General features: G+C 41.2%; 2 protein-coding genes across 2 annotated transcripts; both read left to right on the top strand.

The window, feature by feature from the left end:
- On the top strand, positions 1 to 4,945 carry LOC120036008 (protein mono-ADP-ribosyltransferase PARP11-like). Its single transcript, XM_038982477.1, has 8 exons — positions 1 to 189; positions 589 to 716; positions 915 to 1,035; positions 1,152 to 1,227; positions 1,595 to 1,667; positions 3,073 to 3,200; positions 3,433 to 3,584; positions 3,813 to 4,945. The coding sequence occupies exons 2-8, from the start codon at positions 597 to 599 to the stop codon at positions 4,127 to 4,129; spliced, it is 987 nt and encodes a 328-aa protein (XP_038838405.1). The 5' UTR covers positions 1 to 189; positions 589 to 596; the 3' UTR covers positions 4,130 to 4,945.
- A 4,461-nt stretch (positions 4,946 to 9,406) lies between these two features.
- LOC120036009 (protein mono-ADP-ribosyltransferase PARP11-like) lies at positions 9,407 to 13,916 on the top strand. The gene is made up of 8 exons (XM_038982478.1): positions 9,407 to 9,514; positions 9,603 to 9,737; positions 9,947 to 10,067; positions 10,203 to 10,287; positions 10,488 to 10,551; positions 10,840 to 10,970; positions 12,811 to 12,962; positions 13,071 to 13,916. Exons 2-8 carry the CDS (start codon positions 9,603 to 9,605, stop codon positions 13,367 to 13,369), a joined length of 987 nt encoding a protein of 328 aa, XP_038838406.1. The 5' UTR covers positions 9,407 to 9,514; the 3' UTR covers positions 13,370 to 13,916.
- Positions 13,917 to 15,168: the final 1,252 nt, after the last annotated feature.

Here is a 15,168-nt window from a genome sequence, read left to right on the forward strand (position 1 = left end):
CATAGCAATCGGAATAGAAACGCAAATGCATTCGCATAATTCTACAAAAGATCTTCGATGCTGGGTGCTAAATACGATTTTGCAGCACGGGGCGAAATGTGGTTAGCTGGAATATATGATTGCCAATTCTAGAAGAGGTTATTAAACGCAGTAGCTAGGACTGAGGCAGGCTAATCGCTCGATAAACCGGTAAGATAGCCTGCTATATTTCATGCTAGTAGCTAGTTATATTTCCTATAGACTATATACCCGATGTGATAAACACATTGCTGGTGTTTGATAGCAGCTTAGTGAATTGTGTTCGTCTATTTGACATGTAGACACACATCCACTTCGGGGTGCAGAGAATTTGCAACAAGCTGATGACATGTCGGCAGACAGTTCTTCTGCCAACCAGGAAGAACCTAATGCTGTTGTTGGAAACATATTGGTGCAGTTCACATAGGTATTGTTCATAGATGCAAGCAAATTACCGAGAAATATGAGAACAGATATTTAAAAATAAGAAATGTCATGCTGAAGATAAACCTAGCATACTCCTTATCCACTATAAGCCAATGCAATGACATTATATACTGCTCTTCCCAGGTCCAGGCATGTTTGCCATAAGGGCACCTGAGGAGGAGTCCTCAGAGATGGTGGAGGAGATGGACACGTCAGAGGCTGTCTGGTGCTGGTATTACCTAGCTGAATGTGGAGTGTGGCACATGTTTGAGGTACAGGACATATCACCACCTATGCATTCCTCATCCATCCATCCTCTCACTTGATCTATCGATCCATTCCTTCATTATTCCATCCATCCATACATTTTTACTGCATCCATCCATACATTTTTACTGCATCCATCCACCCATCCCCTCACTCACTCTACCCATCCCAGTCTCATTTGCAATTTGTTCTGGTTGTGGCAGATTGATCCAAGTGCTGCATGCTCTGTGACCAGTGAGCAGATAGAACAGAATTACAGCAGGAATCAACACGGTGTCATGGAGTTTTACACCGCCAAGTACACCTACAGACTGGACTTCTCAGGTACCAAGAACAGTACAGTACTGGCACACATCTATACAGTATCATTGACAATCATTGGATATGTTGGAGTCTGTCTCTAATTCCCTGATCTTTGTTTGTCTTTGTTTCACAACCAGTCATGAAGCAGATCAATGTCACAACCGGGAAACAACGTCCAATCAAACGGGCGTTCCACTCTGCCACTGGCTTTAGGTGAGTCTGAGCTGTACCAATGGGGTCACCCACGGGCATGTAGCTGTATAACTCAGACATGCAGGTAGCCCACAGGCCTGTAACTGTATAACTAAGAAATACAGAGTTCTGAGTGCTCTCCATTGGCTCTGTGGTCAGTTTCACTTCCTGGAGCTTACTTCCTGGAGCTAACTTTAGTCTATTGTGGGGTTAGAAGCGTCACCTGTTCTATGGTTAAACCTTATGCATGTTGTGCTACATTTTGGGTGAAAATAAAAGGATGTGTAACTAAGGGCATTGACATAATAACCACCGAGCAGTTGGACCCAGGCCTGACCTGTACAGTATGTGTCTGAATTGTGTATATGCATCTGTCACCCTCGCCCAGGTTCATTTGTGATAATCTGGCCCTGCCGGTGCCCTGCCACTGGGAGAGAATAAATACAGACGAGCCTTATCAGGTAAGGGGAAAAGGATGTGTGTGGACAATATGCTGTGTATCTACCTCTTTTAGACAGAGAGCTTTACCCGACATTTGCCGGTTCAGGTTATTATCTGAATGGGGCAGGGGTAGAAATACAGTTAACTCCTGACCAGCATGTTACCTGCTCAAGACCTAGTCGTCTTACCTGCTCAAGACCTAGTCGTGTTACCTGCTCAAGACCTAGTCGTGTTACCTGCTCAAGACCTAGTCGTGTTACCTGCTCAAGACCTAGTCGTGTTACCTGCTCAAGACCTAGTCGTGTTACCTGCTCAAGACCTAGTCGTGTTACCTGCTCAAGACCTAGTCGTGTTACCTGCTCAAGACCTAGTCGTGTTACCTGCTCAAGACCTAGTCGTGTTACCTGCTCAAGACCTAGTCGTGTTACCTGCTCAAGACCTAGTCGTGTTACCTGCTCAAGACCTAGTCGTGTTACCTGTAAAAGTAGAGTAATAAATGCTTATGACAAGTCTTATAATGCATTATACCTGTCAGTGTTCAACTGATATTCAGAGACATGACGTTGCCACGAGTAGCACCGCAGATGTTGCAGATGAGCGCGGTGCAAGATGATGCACTGACAGAGTATCACAGTGTATCTGCACATGTGCAGGGCGACACGTCAATCTTCTACAACGTGATAGCTGCGAGACAACAGTGGAGAGGTTTTGCCTTGCACTTCAATGCTCTTAGTTGTTGTGGAAATCGGCCCGATATTGCTATTTACTTTGTGCATTGCTGACTACCTTTAAAGGCCAAGTCCAGTCGAAAACATGTTTTTCTGTATTTGGTATATATTTCAACACTATGAGGTTGGAATAATACTGTAAAATTATGATAAAGCCCTTTTAGTGTAAGAGCTGTTTGAAAAGACCGCCTGCAATTTCTGCCTGTTTTGGTGGGATGGAGTTTTGGCCTGCCTGCTGACGTCACCAGGTGAAAAATGTGTTAATAGACCAATAAGAAAGAGAGTTTCAAATCTCTCTGCCAATAGCAGCTAGTTTTCAGTTTTCCCCTCTGTACTCAGACCACTTCCAGACATTCCTAGCAAAATCCTTGCTTGAGAAATTGCTCTTTGCTAAGAAACTATTTTTGTTTATTTTTGACCATTTTAGTAGAAAGAAAATCCACAGTAAGGTACTTATTTGTTTCCCAGAAAATGTGATTTGATATTGAGATAAAAACAGCTTTATTGGACCTTTAAGTAAAGTTTAATCAATGTATCTACCTACTCCATGACTCTCTTTAGCCAGTTTGTTTCTTTCTAACTAAAACACTGTGTGTCATTGATTTGCAGTATACCCATGTCTGATTGACTATACTCTTTCACCTTGTAGAATTAGGAATTAGAATACCAGTAATTTAATAGGATCTTTATTTTTCAGCTCGTCTCATTGGCCAGAGATACTTATGAATTCAAGGAAGTGGTCAGACTCTATGAAAGGACCATGTGTCACCCTATCAAATCTATTCAGAGGATACAGAACCTGGATCTGTGGGAGTTCTTTTGCAGGTAGAGATGTGTGTGTGTGTGTGTGTGTGGAGTTATTATAATGATGTTAGTATAGTTGAGTATCTAAATTATTTTGATGATAGCACCTAGAATCCCAGTTTGGAATGATGGTTTGAATTAGATAGATAGACCTTTTTCGATAACTTCTTAGAGATCTTTTGGTTGGAAAACATAATTAACCTAAATGCTGAGACTGATCAATGCTTTTGTGTTTTTACTCCAATTTCTAAAGGAAAAAACAACAATTGCGGAAGATAAAGCGAGTTGTGGACATTGAGGAGAAAATGTTATTTCATGGCACAGGCCACAGCAACGTGCAGGCTATATGCACATATAACTTTGACTGGCGGCTAACTGGGAGCCACGGGGACGTCTATGGCAGAGGTAGATTCCACCTGTGTTGTGTCATGAAATCGTAACTTTCTCACAATTTCACGGTTTTCCAGAAATCCCGGTTAGAGTATTCCTGGATTTCCTGCCTGATTCCGAGAATCTTCCAACTTTGATTTCTGGAAAACCTGGGAATTTTGGCAAAGTTCCCGGAATTTTGCAGCAGTAGTTTCAACTGTTCAAACATAGCATTCTAATACTGTCCTTCCCATCATTTCTCAGGGAGTTATTTTGCCCGAGACGCCAAGTATTCTAGCAAATTCTGCCTTACGACGGGGAAACATAACTTTGCCTTGCAGAAGCATGGACTAGCCCCGCCGATATTTTCAAGCGAGCCTCCATATAAGACCATGTTCCTGGCCAGAGTGCTGGTCGGCGAGTCCACGTTAGGCAATCCGCTGTTCTGCCGACCGCCATCCAAGGACATGAGCTACAGCAACTTCTTCGACAGCTGTGTGGACGACCTCGCCAACCCAAAGATCTACGTCATCTTCGACTGCAACCAGATTTACCCAGAGTATCTCATTGAGTTCTACTGACGCCTATGGGGTGATCAGGGACGTTATCACACAATGTACATGGGGCAGATTTTTTTTTACCAGGACGGGATTGGGATTCAGAAACATCAGGGGAGAGGTCGAGAGAGGAGGGACTCAATGGACGGCCATGATGACTTCCCGCTGTTTGATTCAAGGCCTGGCTGGGACTTGGATCATAAGAAGTGCCTTAATGGATTACTATGGCAGAACAGGGAAGACCATACAAGAAGACTATGTTTCTATAAAAGCTGTAGAGTTCGTAAAGAGTGGTTTGTCTATTTACTGTGTTTAGAGACTTGTGGGTTGGTCAGGGCGAGAGGTGGCATATTTGAAAAAACTGAAAAGTAACTGCACACTGTTGGAGTGTTCCCGAAATGGATTAGCAATGTTTCAACCTGCCACAGAGGATCTTTGGCAGGATCACCCTGTGTTGTCGAAACGTTGCGAATACGTTTCGGGAGCGTTCTAACAGTGTGCAGGTATTCTTTTTTTCTTTTCCTTTGACTGTTTGGGTCCAACATGACCATAGTCAAGCAAAGCTAAAAAGTGCAACACACTTCTAATGAGGATGTAGACTGAATAACTACTTTGGTGACCAGGATGCAATAACTCACTATTACAAGTGAAGTCGCCAACATAAAGTAAACAAATGTTTGACTTGCCCTACTCCTGTATACAAGGACCTGATTTCATAGATAGACATTGAATAAGTAGGTGTATCCAAACTTTTGACTGGTACTGTGTATAAGGGATATATTCATTGTAACTGTACAGTAATCTGCTCTTGTAATATTTTCTACATTGTAGAATAATAGTGTAGACATCAAAACTATGAAATAACACATATGGAATCATGTAGTAACCAAAAAAGTGTTAAACAAATCTAAATATATTTTAGATTCTTCTAAGTAGCCACCCTTTGCCTTGATGACAGCTTTGCACACTCTTGGCATTCTCTCAACCAGCTTCATGAGGAATCCTTTTCCAACAGTCTTGAAGGAGTTCCCACATATGCTGAGCACTTGTTGGCTGATTTTCCTTTACTCTGCGGTCCAACTCATCCCAAACCATCTCAATTGGGTTGAGGTCGGGTGATTGTGGAGGCCAGGTTATCTGATGCAGCACTCCATCACTCTCCTTATTGGTCAAATAGCCCTTACACAGCCTGGAGGTGTGTTTTGGGTCATTGTCCTGTTGAAAAACAAATGATCGTCCCACTAAGCGCAAACCAGATGGGATGGCGTATCGCTGCAGAATGCTGTGGTAGCCATGCTGGTTAAGTGTGCCTTGAATTCTAAATAAATCACAGACAGTGTCACCAGCAAAGCACCATCACACCTCCTCCTCCATGCTTCACGGTGGGAACCACACATGCGGAGATCATCCGTTCACCTACTCTGCGTCTCACAAAGACACAGCGGTTGTAACAAAAAATCTCAAATGTGGACTCATCAGACCAAAGGACAGATTTCCACCGGTCTAATGTCCATTGCGTGTGTTTCTTGGCCCAAGCAAGTCTCTTCTTCTTATTGGTGTCCTTTAGTAGTGTTTTTTTGTTGCTGAAATTCAACCATGAAGATCTGAGTCTCTGAAAAGTTGATGTTGAGATGTGTCTGTTACTTTAACTCTGAGGCATTTATTTGGGCTGCAATTTCTGAGGCTGGTAACTCTAATGAACTTATCTTCTGCAGCAGAGGTAACTCTGGGTCTTCCATTCCTGTGGCGGTCCTCATGAGAGCCAGTTTCTTCATAGCGCTTGATGGTTTTTGAGACTGCACTTGAAGAAACCTTCAAAGTTCTTCATGTCTTAAAGTAATGATGGACTATCGTTTCTCTTTGCTTATTTGAGCTGTTTATGCCATAATATGGACTTGTCACAACACAACTGATTGTCTCAAATGCGTTAAGAAGGAATGAAATTCCACAAATTAACTTTTAACAAGGCACACCTGTTCATTGAAATGCATTCCACGTGACAACCTCATGAAACTGGTTGAGATTGCCAAGAGTGTGCAAAGCTGTCATCAAGGCAAAGGGTGGCTACTTTGAAGAATCTCAATAATAAAATATATTTTGATTTGTTTAACACTTATTTGGTTGCTGCATCATTCCATATGTGTTATTTCATAGTTTTGAGGTCTTCACTATTATTCTACAATGTAGAAAATAGTAAAAATAAAGAAAAACCCTTGAATGAGTAGGCGTATCCAAACTTGGACTGGTACTGTATATATAACAAATATAGTTACCAAAGAAATTGGATTTCTAGGAAAACTAGATAGATTTCACATAGAGTTGCTCCAATTCTAACTAAACAGACAATGCAAACACTGCAGTTGTACTATCACATCATATCATGCATGAGGCTTATAGTCAGCTCGTCTCTGTGTACTGTACTGTAGCAGATGCATTTTGTAAATGAAAGCTAGGATATAGGCCTAGCTAGTGTTGCTAAGCTAAGAAACCGGATGAATCTCTTTGGGGACTGTTTGTGCAAGTCAAGTGATTGATTGCCTGAGTTAATTGAGGCCAAGACCTTCGGCCAAGATGGCTTTTAAAGGCCAATATGTCTTAAAATCTACTGCTTTCTCCTTCACCGCTATTGGTACCATGATCTGACAATGCAGTAGGCTACCTGTATATGTGTAATGTATGTAGTTGATATATGCATGATAAGCACTCTCTTACCCCTTAAACAATCTACCTCCCTCATTCTGCACATTGTACATTGTTCAAGAAGGAAATACCCCCATGAATATTTTCTTGAGCTGAATTAAAATTGTCTTTCCTCTTAATGAGAGGGTGTCAAACTATGTCATAATGACAGTATTTTCGTGTTCATTTAAAGTCATGTAATGTTGGTCAGTACTTCATGTCCTCTGCTTTGATGTATAAACTTGATATGGGCTTGATTTAGGCCTACTGTTGTGTTATTTACACTGTAAATAAACTAAAATGTTATACGTGTATGTTTACCGGCGCTAGTCATGTTGAATGCAAGGTGTGCATTATTTGATCTATCTATCTATTTCCTGCAAATACTACCAAGGATCATTGAAGGTTAAGTGATAGGGAAACTTAAATGAAACAATGGAGGGAAATTAAGTGCTGAGTGCATCTAATTGGCCACATGGCGGCAGTACAACACAAGATTACACCATACATTTCTGTTCAATCGTATTTGACTTTCAAATGTTGTTGAGGCATGGGATTGACTGATATCCCCTCAGAGATGATATAACCATGCCTCATAACTTAGTACATTTCATATGAAGTCATTGTGAGTTAGTCTTTGTTATTTTTTTGGAGGGGCGGGGGGTTGAACAATTGTCTTTTCTTAGTGAGGATTATACAGTCGTCAGGAGATTTCAAGAATACAATCCGTTAGGATAAGGAGGAAATACACACATTTAAAAAAATCATAACTAGCAGAATGAGTGAGTTCCTCCAGTCTTGACTGGAACATCATGGACCAGTGACAACAAAATGAAGAAATGACCTACGTTTTGTATGGCATACAGTTGAAGTCGGAAGTTTACATACACTTAGGTTGGAGTCATTAAAACTTGTTTTTCAACCACACCACAAATTTCTTGTTAGCAAACTATAGTTTTGGCAAGTCGGTTAGGACATCTACTTTGTGCATGACACAAGTAATTTTTCCAACAATTGTTTACAGACAGATTATTTCACTTGTAATTCACTGTATCAAAATTCCAGTGGGTCAGAAGTTTACATACACTAAGTTGACTGTGCCTTTAAACATCTTGGAACATTCCAGAAAAGGATGGCATGGCTTTAGAAGCTTCTGATAGGCTAATTGACATCATTTGAGTCAATTGGAGGTGTACCTGTGGATGTATTTCAAGGCCTACCTTCAAACTCAGTGCATCTTTGCTTGACATCATGGGAAAATCAAAGGAAATCAACCAAGACCTCAGAAAAATAATTGTAGACCTCCACAAGTCTGGTTCATCCTTGGGAGTAATTTCCAAATGCCTGAAGGTACCACGGTCATCTGTACAAACAATAGTATGCAAGTATAAACACCATGGGACCACGCAGCCGTCATACCACTCAGGAAGGAGACGTGTTCTGTCTCCTAGAGATGAACGTATTTTGGTGTGAAAAGTGCAAAAAAACAGAACAACAGCAAAGGTCCTTGTGAAGATGCTGGAGGAAACCGGTACGAAAGTATCTATATCCACAGTAAAACGAGTGCTATATCGACATAACCTGAAAGGCCGCTCAGCAAGGAAGAAGGCACTGCTCCAAAACCGCCATAAAAAAGCCAGACTACGGTTTGGAACTGCACATGGGGACAAATATCGTACTTTTTGGAGAAATGTCCTCTGGTCTGATGAAACAAAAATAGAACTGTTTGGCCATAATGACCATCATTATTTTTGGAGGAAAAAGTGGGATGCTTGCAAGCAGAAGAACACCATCCCACCCGTGAAGCACGGGGGTGGCAGCATCATTTGTTGTGTGGGTGCTTTGCTGCAGGAGGGACTGGTGCACTTCACAAAATAGATGGCATCATGAAGAAGGACAATTATGTGGATATATTGAAGCAACATCTCAAGACATCAGTCAGGAAGTTAAAGCTTGGTTGCAAATGGCTCTTCCAAATGGACAATGACCCCAAGCATACTTCCAAAGTTGTGGAAAAATGGCTTAAAGACAACAAAGTCAAGGTATTGGAGTAGCCATCAAAAAGACCTCAATCATATAGAATATTTGTGGGCAGAACTGAAAGTGTGTGCAAGCAAGGTGGCCTACAAACCTGACTCCGTTACACTAGCTCTGTCAGGAGGCATGGGCCAAAATTCACCCAGCTTATTGTGGGAAGCTTGTTGAAGGCTACCCAAAATGTTTGACCCAAGTTAAATAATTTAAAGGCAATGCTACCAAATACTAATTGAGTGTATGTAAACTTCTGACCCACTGGGAATGTGATGAAATAAATCATTCTCTCTATTCTGAAATTTCACATTCTTAAAATTAAAGTGTTGATCCTAACTGACCTAAAATAGGGAATTTTTACTAGGATTAAATGTCAAGAATTGTGAAACTAAGTTTAAATGTATTTGGCTAAGGTGTATGTAAACCTTCGACTTCAACTGTATTTGCAAAACAAGTCTGACATCAACTTTATTGGTGACTCAGACGTTCCATCTAAAAAGCGGATTTATTTTAATCCACAGGTGAGCGTCATACACCAGACTTTCAGACAAGGACTTCCTCCTTTAAGAGGGTGTGGTTTGACTGGTGATTTTACTACAGCATTTTCAAGCAGTGCTGAACCAGGTCAGGAGTGGCAGGCTAATCTTGGATAGCTACAGTACCATTCACCTTTACTACAAAAGAAAACCTCAGGAGAAGGTAAAGTAACATTTTCCCTAGTATTTTATCAAGCCAAATTGAAGTGGTGTTTCAGTAAATAAGATGTGTGTTTGCTGTCCTGATGTAGATGTGGACTCAATCAGAAAGCAGTTCAGAAGTTGAGGACATGGACACCTCAGACATGCCTGTTATGACAGATTACAAAACAAATCCATGGCTTTGGTTCTACCTGGATGAAAGGGGAACGTGGCACATGTTTGAGGTAGCTGTCTCTTTTGTCAGTCTAGAGTTAATCTCCACTACCCCCCCCCACTGGGCACACACTGGTCGAGTCCAAATTGTTTCCACATAATTTCAATGAAATGATGTTGAACCAACTTGGAGTAGACGTTGAATTGACGTCTGTGCCCAGTGGTCCATCTCTTACATGTTTGAGACTGCTTTGTCTTATAAATTGTATTTTTCTTTCAGAATGATCAAATGGAAAGAAATTCTCTGACCAGTGAGGACATTGAAAGGTATTACACAAGAAATCCAAAAGGAGTGTTACAGATATCCACATCCAGAGGCATCAACAAGCTGGATTTTGCTGGTATTTACTTGATTCCTTCTATCAACCTGTATCCACAATAATATCATACAGTATTTGTTTGTAATTGTTTTGAAGTTATTTTCACATCAAAGGTTTTATGTTGTGAACTGATAGCACGGACTCTTTGATTTCCAGAGATGGTTCTGACTGACATCAAAACAAGGAAGCAGAGGCGAATCAAACGATCCAACAAGACTCACAAAACTGGGAATAGTGGAAGGTGAAACTTTAGATTTGGCAATTGTGATCACTGGGGTTCAATAAGATATGGAATTGATCCAGATCAAACATGTCTCTGAAATGTATTACTCCACCTTTAGGCAACACATACTCTCACTTACTGAGAAATGAAAGTGAAACCAACTCACTGGTGGCTTGGTTTCTTTTAACATGAAGTAGTTTATTTTGTTTCTCTTTTAGATGCTCTTGTGTTGGTTCAGTGCCCACACACTGGGAAGCAGTGGACACCAAATACCCCTATCAGGTGCAGAGGAAAATAAAGTTATAAAACAAATGTTCTACATATCAGTTTTTGTAATCTCTTTTTTATTGATTTGGGAACACAAAGCAATATATGTCCAGTGGAAAATTGGATCATATAAAAGCCAAGTTGTTGCTAACTCAATCACATCAGATGTTAGAAGTAGTATCTAGTATATATTCAAACCTTAGTCGATTATTCTGCAATAATATAACATGTTTGTTTACTTATCATTTATCCTGAGTTTGTTTGTAATCTGAGTATGATTTCATTTCCATCATTAACCCATAGGTGTTCTGTCTGAAGAGAGACACAGCTGAATATAATTATGTGGCAGGCTGCTTAAAGGAGGGGGAACTAGACAGACGCATCAAATCCATCTGTAGAATACAGAACCTGGACCTCTGGGAATTTTACTGTAGGTAAGAGGAATTCTAATTTATATCATCAGCATCATAATATTATTATAATTTCTCCAGAAATAGATGTAGTACAGTATACATTTCCTATCTAATTTGGTGGTATTCTATCACTATTGTATTGACCATTGTAAAAACTATTGGTCGCTAAATCCGGAGAAATGACGGACCATGTAAAAAACTGTTGGTCACTAAATCCGGCTAGAAGGACCACGTGAAAACGGTTGGCTGGTATGCCCTCACCCGTCTGAGCGGTCAGCTGTGAATGCCCTCACCCGTCTGAGCGGTCAGCTGTGAATGCCCTCACCCGTCTGAGCGGTTAGCTGTGAATGCCCTCACCCGTCTGAGCGGTCAGCTGTGAATGCCCTCACCCGTCTGAGCGGTCAGCTGTGAATGCCCTCACCCGTCTGAGCGGTCAGCTGTGAATGCCCTCACCCGTCTGAGCGGTCAGCTGTGAATGCCCTCACCCGTCTGAGCGGTCAGCTGTGAATGCCCTCACCCGTCTGAGCGGTCAGCTGTGAATGCCCTCACCCGTCTGAGCGGTCGGCTGTGAATGCCCACGCCCCCTATATACTTCTGATTGGTTTGGTTCTGTCCTCTATAGTGCTGTCCGGTTAGAACATGATGTTGAAGCCACTATGGAAAACGCTGTTGTAGCGTGTGCATGCAAAAGACTGTTTACCAATACAACAATTAAACCACTTCTGCAAAAGTACTTGTGCAACCAATGCCATAACACTTATGGCTGTATGGAATAATACTACATATGATAAACAATAGGCAAAGCAGTATTGGCAACTTGAACATTAAAGAATAGTAAGAGCCATGCAGTAGAACTGATAAGAGAATTAAGTTATCCTGTTCATTAACCAATTCAATTTGTTTACTCAGTCTGCGCTATCAGGATTTGTATGATACTGATAGAAATAAAACAGACAGAGGCCCAGTCTACAAAAGTTAAACGTTTATTCACGGAACGTTCTGCCGTGCACAGTACAAAGACCTTCAATTTATAGTGACACACAAACCATCAAATCCGCCCGCCAATAGAGTTTAGGGGAGTCCGTGAGAATAGCGTCTCCCTGCCCTCCCCTAAGATAGGGAGAGACCTGGGACTGGGAAGTTCTCAGTGTCCCAGCCAAGGTCGCTCCGAATCTGGCTCAGACAGACAGTCTGTTATCAAAAAATATTTCCTTATCAAGAACATATGTCCGAAAGCTATCAAAGTAACAGTAAGTAATTAGTGGTAATTAACCATTGTTTTTGGGGCTCCCGAGTGGCACAGCGGTCTAAGGCACTGCATCTCAGTGCTAGAGGCGTCACTACAGACCATAGTTCGATTCCAGGCTGTATCACAATTGGCTGTGATTGGGAGTCCCATAGGGTGGCGCACAATTGGCCCAGCGGCATCCGGGTTAGTGTTTGGCCGGGGTAGGCCGTCAATGTAAATAAGAAGTTGTTCTTAACTGACTTGCCTATTTAAAAGAAGGTTAAATAAAAAAGTTTAAATTACACAGCATGTAAAACCCCTAATAAACTCTCTGCATTTTGATACACGCACAACATTCCGACATTCGTGTTACCGTCGACAACTAAAAGTCGTCAGAAACATGTGTCTTCTCCCTTCGGACTACGATAACACTCTGACCTGAGTGGGTGGGTGCAGTGTCCAGATGCTCATTTCCAAGCGCTCATATTGGTTGCAAATGGCAGTTCTATGATGGGTGAGGGATAATTTAGGTAGGCTGAGCAGCCAAACTAACGGGACTGTGAGGGGAGATATGTAGAGATGAGAGGAGCAGGAAGGCCTTTTTTCACAACCATGGTGATTCTCTTTTTAAAGGAAAAAGATTCAGTTGGGAAGGATTCAAGGTGTTACAGAGGTCAAGGAGGAGAAGCTGTTTCATGGAACAAAAATCGGCAACGTACACTCAATTTGTACATACAATTTTGACAACAGGTTAGCTGGTATCAACGGCCATATTCTTGGAAAAGGTAAGTGATGATGAAACAGGCTATAAATGAATATAGTATGTATGACAGCAGGTATAATCTCTCTGGTACAGTAACCCCATTATTACCCCTCTTCTTCCTTTTATGTAGGAACCTACTTTGCAAGATTTGCCTCATATGCAGATAAGTACAGTCCATGGAACACTGATCCAGTACCTCTGTTTGGTGAGGCACCACAAGGCTTCAGTAGCCAAAAGACCAAAACAATGTTTCTGTGCAAGGTGATAGTTGGGAAAACTACACTGGGAAAGACAGATTTCCTCAAGCCTGATGACAAAAGTGCTATTAACTTCCATGACAGTTGTGTGGACAATGTCATGTATCCCAGAATTTTTGTCATATTTGATCCCAATCAGATATATCCAGAGTACTTAATTCAGTACTATTGAAATAAAGATGGAGACCGAGTGACCTACAATGAGTTGCCATGTGCAATATGAACTGTAAGCCTGTCATTGGAATACGTTGAATGGACATTTTGCATTCAAATTAATGGAATTTCTATTCACTGTTGTTTTAAACAGTGGTCCATTCTCAATGTAAATAATTTCTATCACGATGGATTGTGTAATAGGCTATTGCGGTGGTGTCGGAATAGGGCGGCGCTCAGGGGCTGTGGGTGTGGGTGTTTGAGTGAGAAAGACAAGGAGGAGAACCAACAAGTCAGCACAGCCCCCTTCATTATCGACGCATTGTGCCGACAACATGAAAGAGCCATTCCAGACTCTGAAGCAGGAGGATTTTGAAAGTTAGGTGTTAGCCAGACTAGTTAGCCTACAGTAGGAAAGGTTGTGGCCTAGTAAAAAAAGATTTTCAGAGCACTGGCAGTAGAGGTCGCTGTTGACCTTGATGCGCACCTGTAGGCCCCTTCTCATGATTGAAGATGAGATGCTAAAATGCTCGATTTCTGTCAACTCAGGGCAGTCACTCTGCTGTACTGGAATGGAATTAAAACGTTGAATGAATTGGACATGTCCATTGATTTCTTTGTTATGTATTTTATTTTGCATATTTCGCTCTGAATTGGTCCTTGAAATCACTTCAGTGTTTTGTAAATTATAATTCAAAGTTTTCACTGTGGCTAAACCACAACATTTATTTGAGTTCAAACCATTTCCTTGTCAGGCAAAATGTTCACTTAAGTATGCACACAGTTTAAACACAATCAAGCCTTGCATTTCATCACAACAAGCAACATATAAACAAATATCACACACAAATTAATTTAGTAAATGTTAGGATACCTCTGTTTAAACTGTTTAGCTGAAGTGATAACAAATTATTTCTGTTCTCATTGGAACAAGTATGGAAGTATAGAAAAAACTGAAATACAACCTCTTCTGAAAGGGTTTGAGTTTGTAGTTCTTAAAACAATCAGGGCAGGTTTCCCAAACCCACATAAACCTTGTTCTGGACTAAAAACCTAATAAATAGAGAATTTCCATTGAAGATGTTTTTCAGTCCAGGACTAGGTTTAATATGTGTCCGGGAAACCGTCCCTCAATCTGTAGAGTCTTATCAGTGTCGATGCAACATGGCATTCAGCATGAAATTCACCTTGAACAGGATCCTAATTTCTACATTACCAGACAGTTTTTGCTGCTGTGTTTGAACTGCTGTTGTTGGACTGGAAATGGCTCCTCCGGTCCTCACATAGTGAGTTCAACCACACGGACAGGAGGAAGAGAGTGCATCAAAGCACTTCCTCATTGGCTGCTGAACTCACGTAACCTGGGAAACACAGATTCACATTGAGATGGAGCCACACTGAGAACTAGACCACTCTATTTCCTCTCTCTACAGGGGGCAGGAGACACTTTCATGTTACTCTGAATAGTTTATCACTTTGAAGACACTATTTTGTGTGTGTGTGTGTGATATATATATATATATATTTGGGCTACTAGCTATATCTCTGACATTTTGATGACTTTTTTTCAGCTCTTGTTTGTTTTTTCTTGGCCTCCACTTCCTACCCATATTGCCTTTCAGTCTTGAACTTTAGCTAAACGTTTTCCCATGGAAAAGAAGGGCTATAGCTCAGATACCTTATATATCCCAGTCAATGTTGATGAACAGTTTTAAAGGTGGACTAAGCCACAACGCTAACCCTCAATGGAGATCATTCACTCCTTCAAAGGTATGATGTTACACAATAGATAATAACTATGTAATGTTCCCCTATTCC

This window comes from Salvelinus namaycush, unplaced genomic scaffold (genome assembly GCF_016432855.1).
Source record: "Salvelinus namaycush isolate Seneca unplaced genomic scaffold, SaNama_1.0 Scaffold118, whole genome shotgun sequence".
Taxonomy (NCBI): Eukaryota; Metazoa; Chordata; class Actinopteri; order Salmoniformes; family Salmonidae; genus Salvelinus; species Salvelinus namaycush.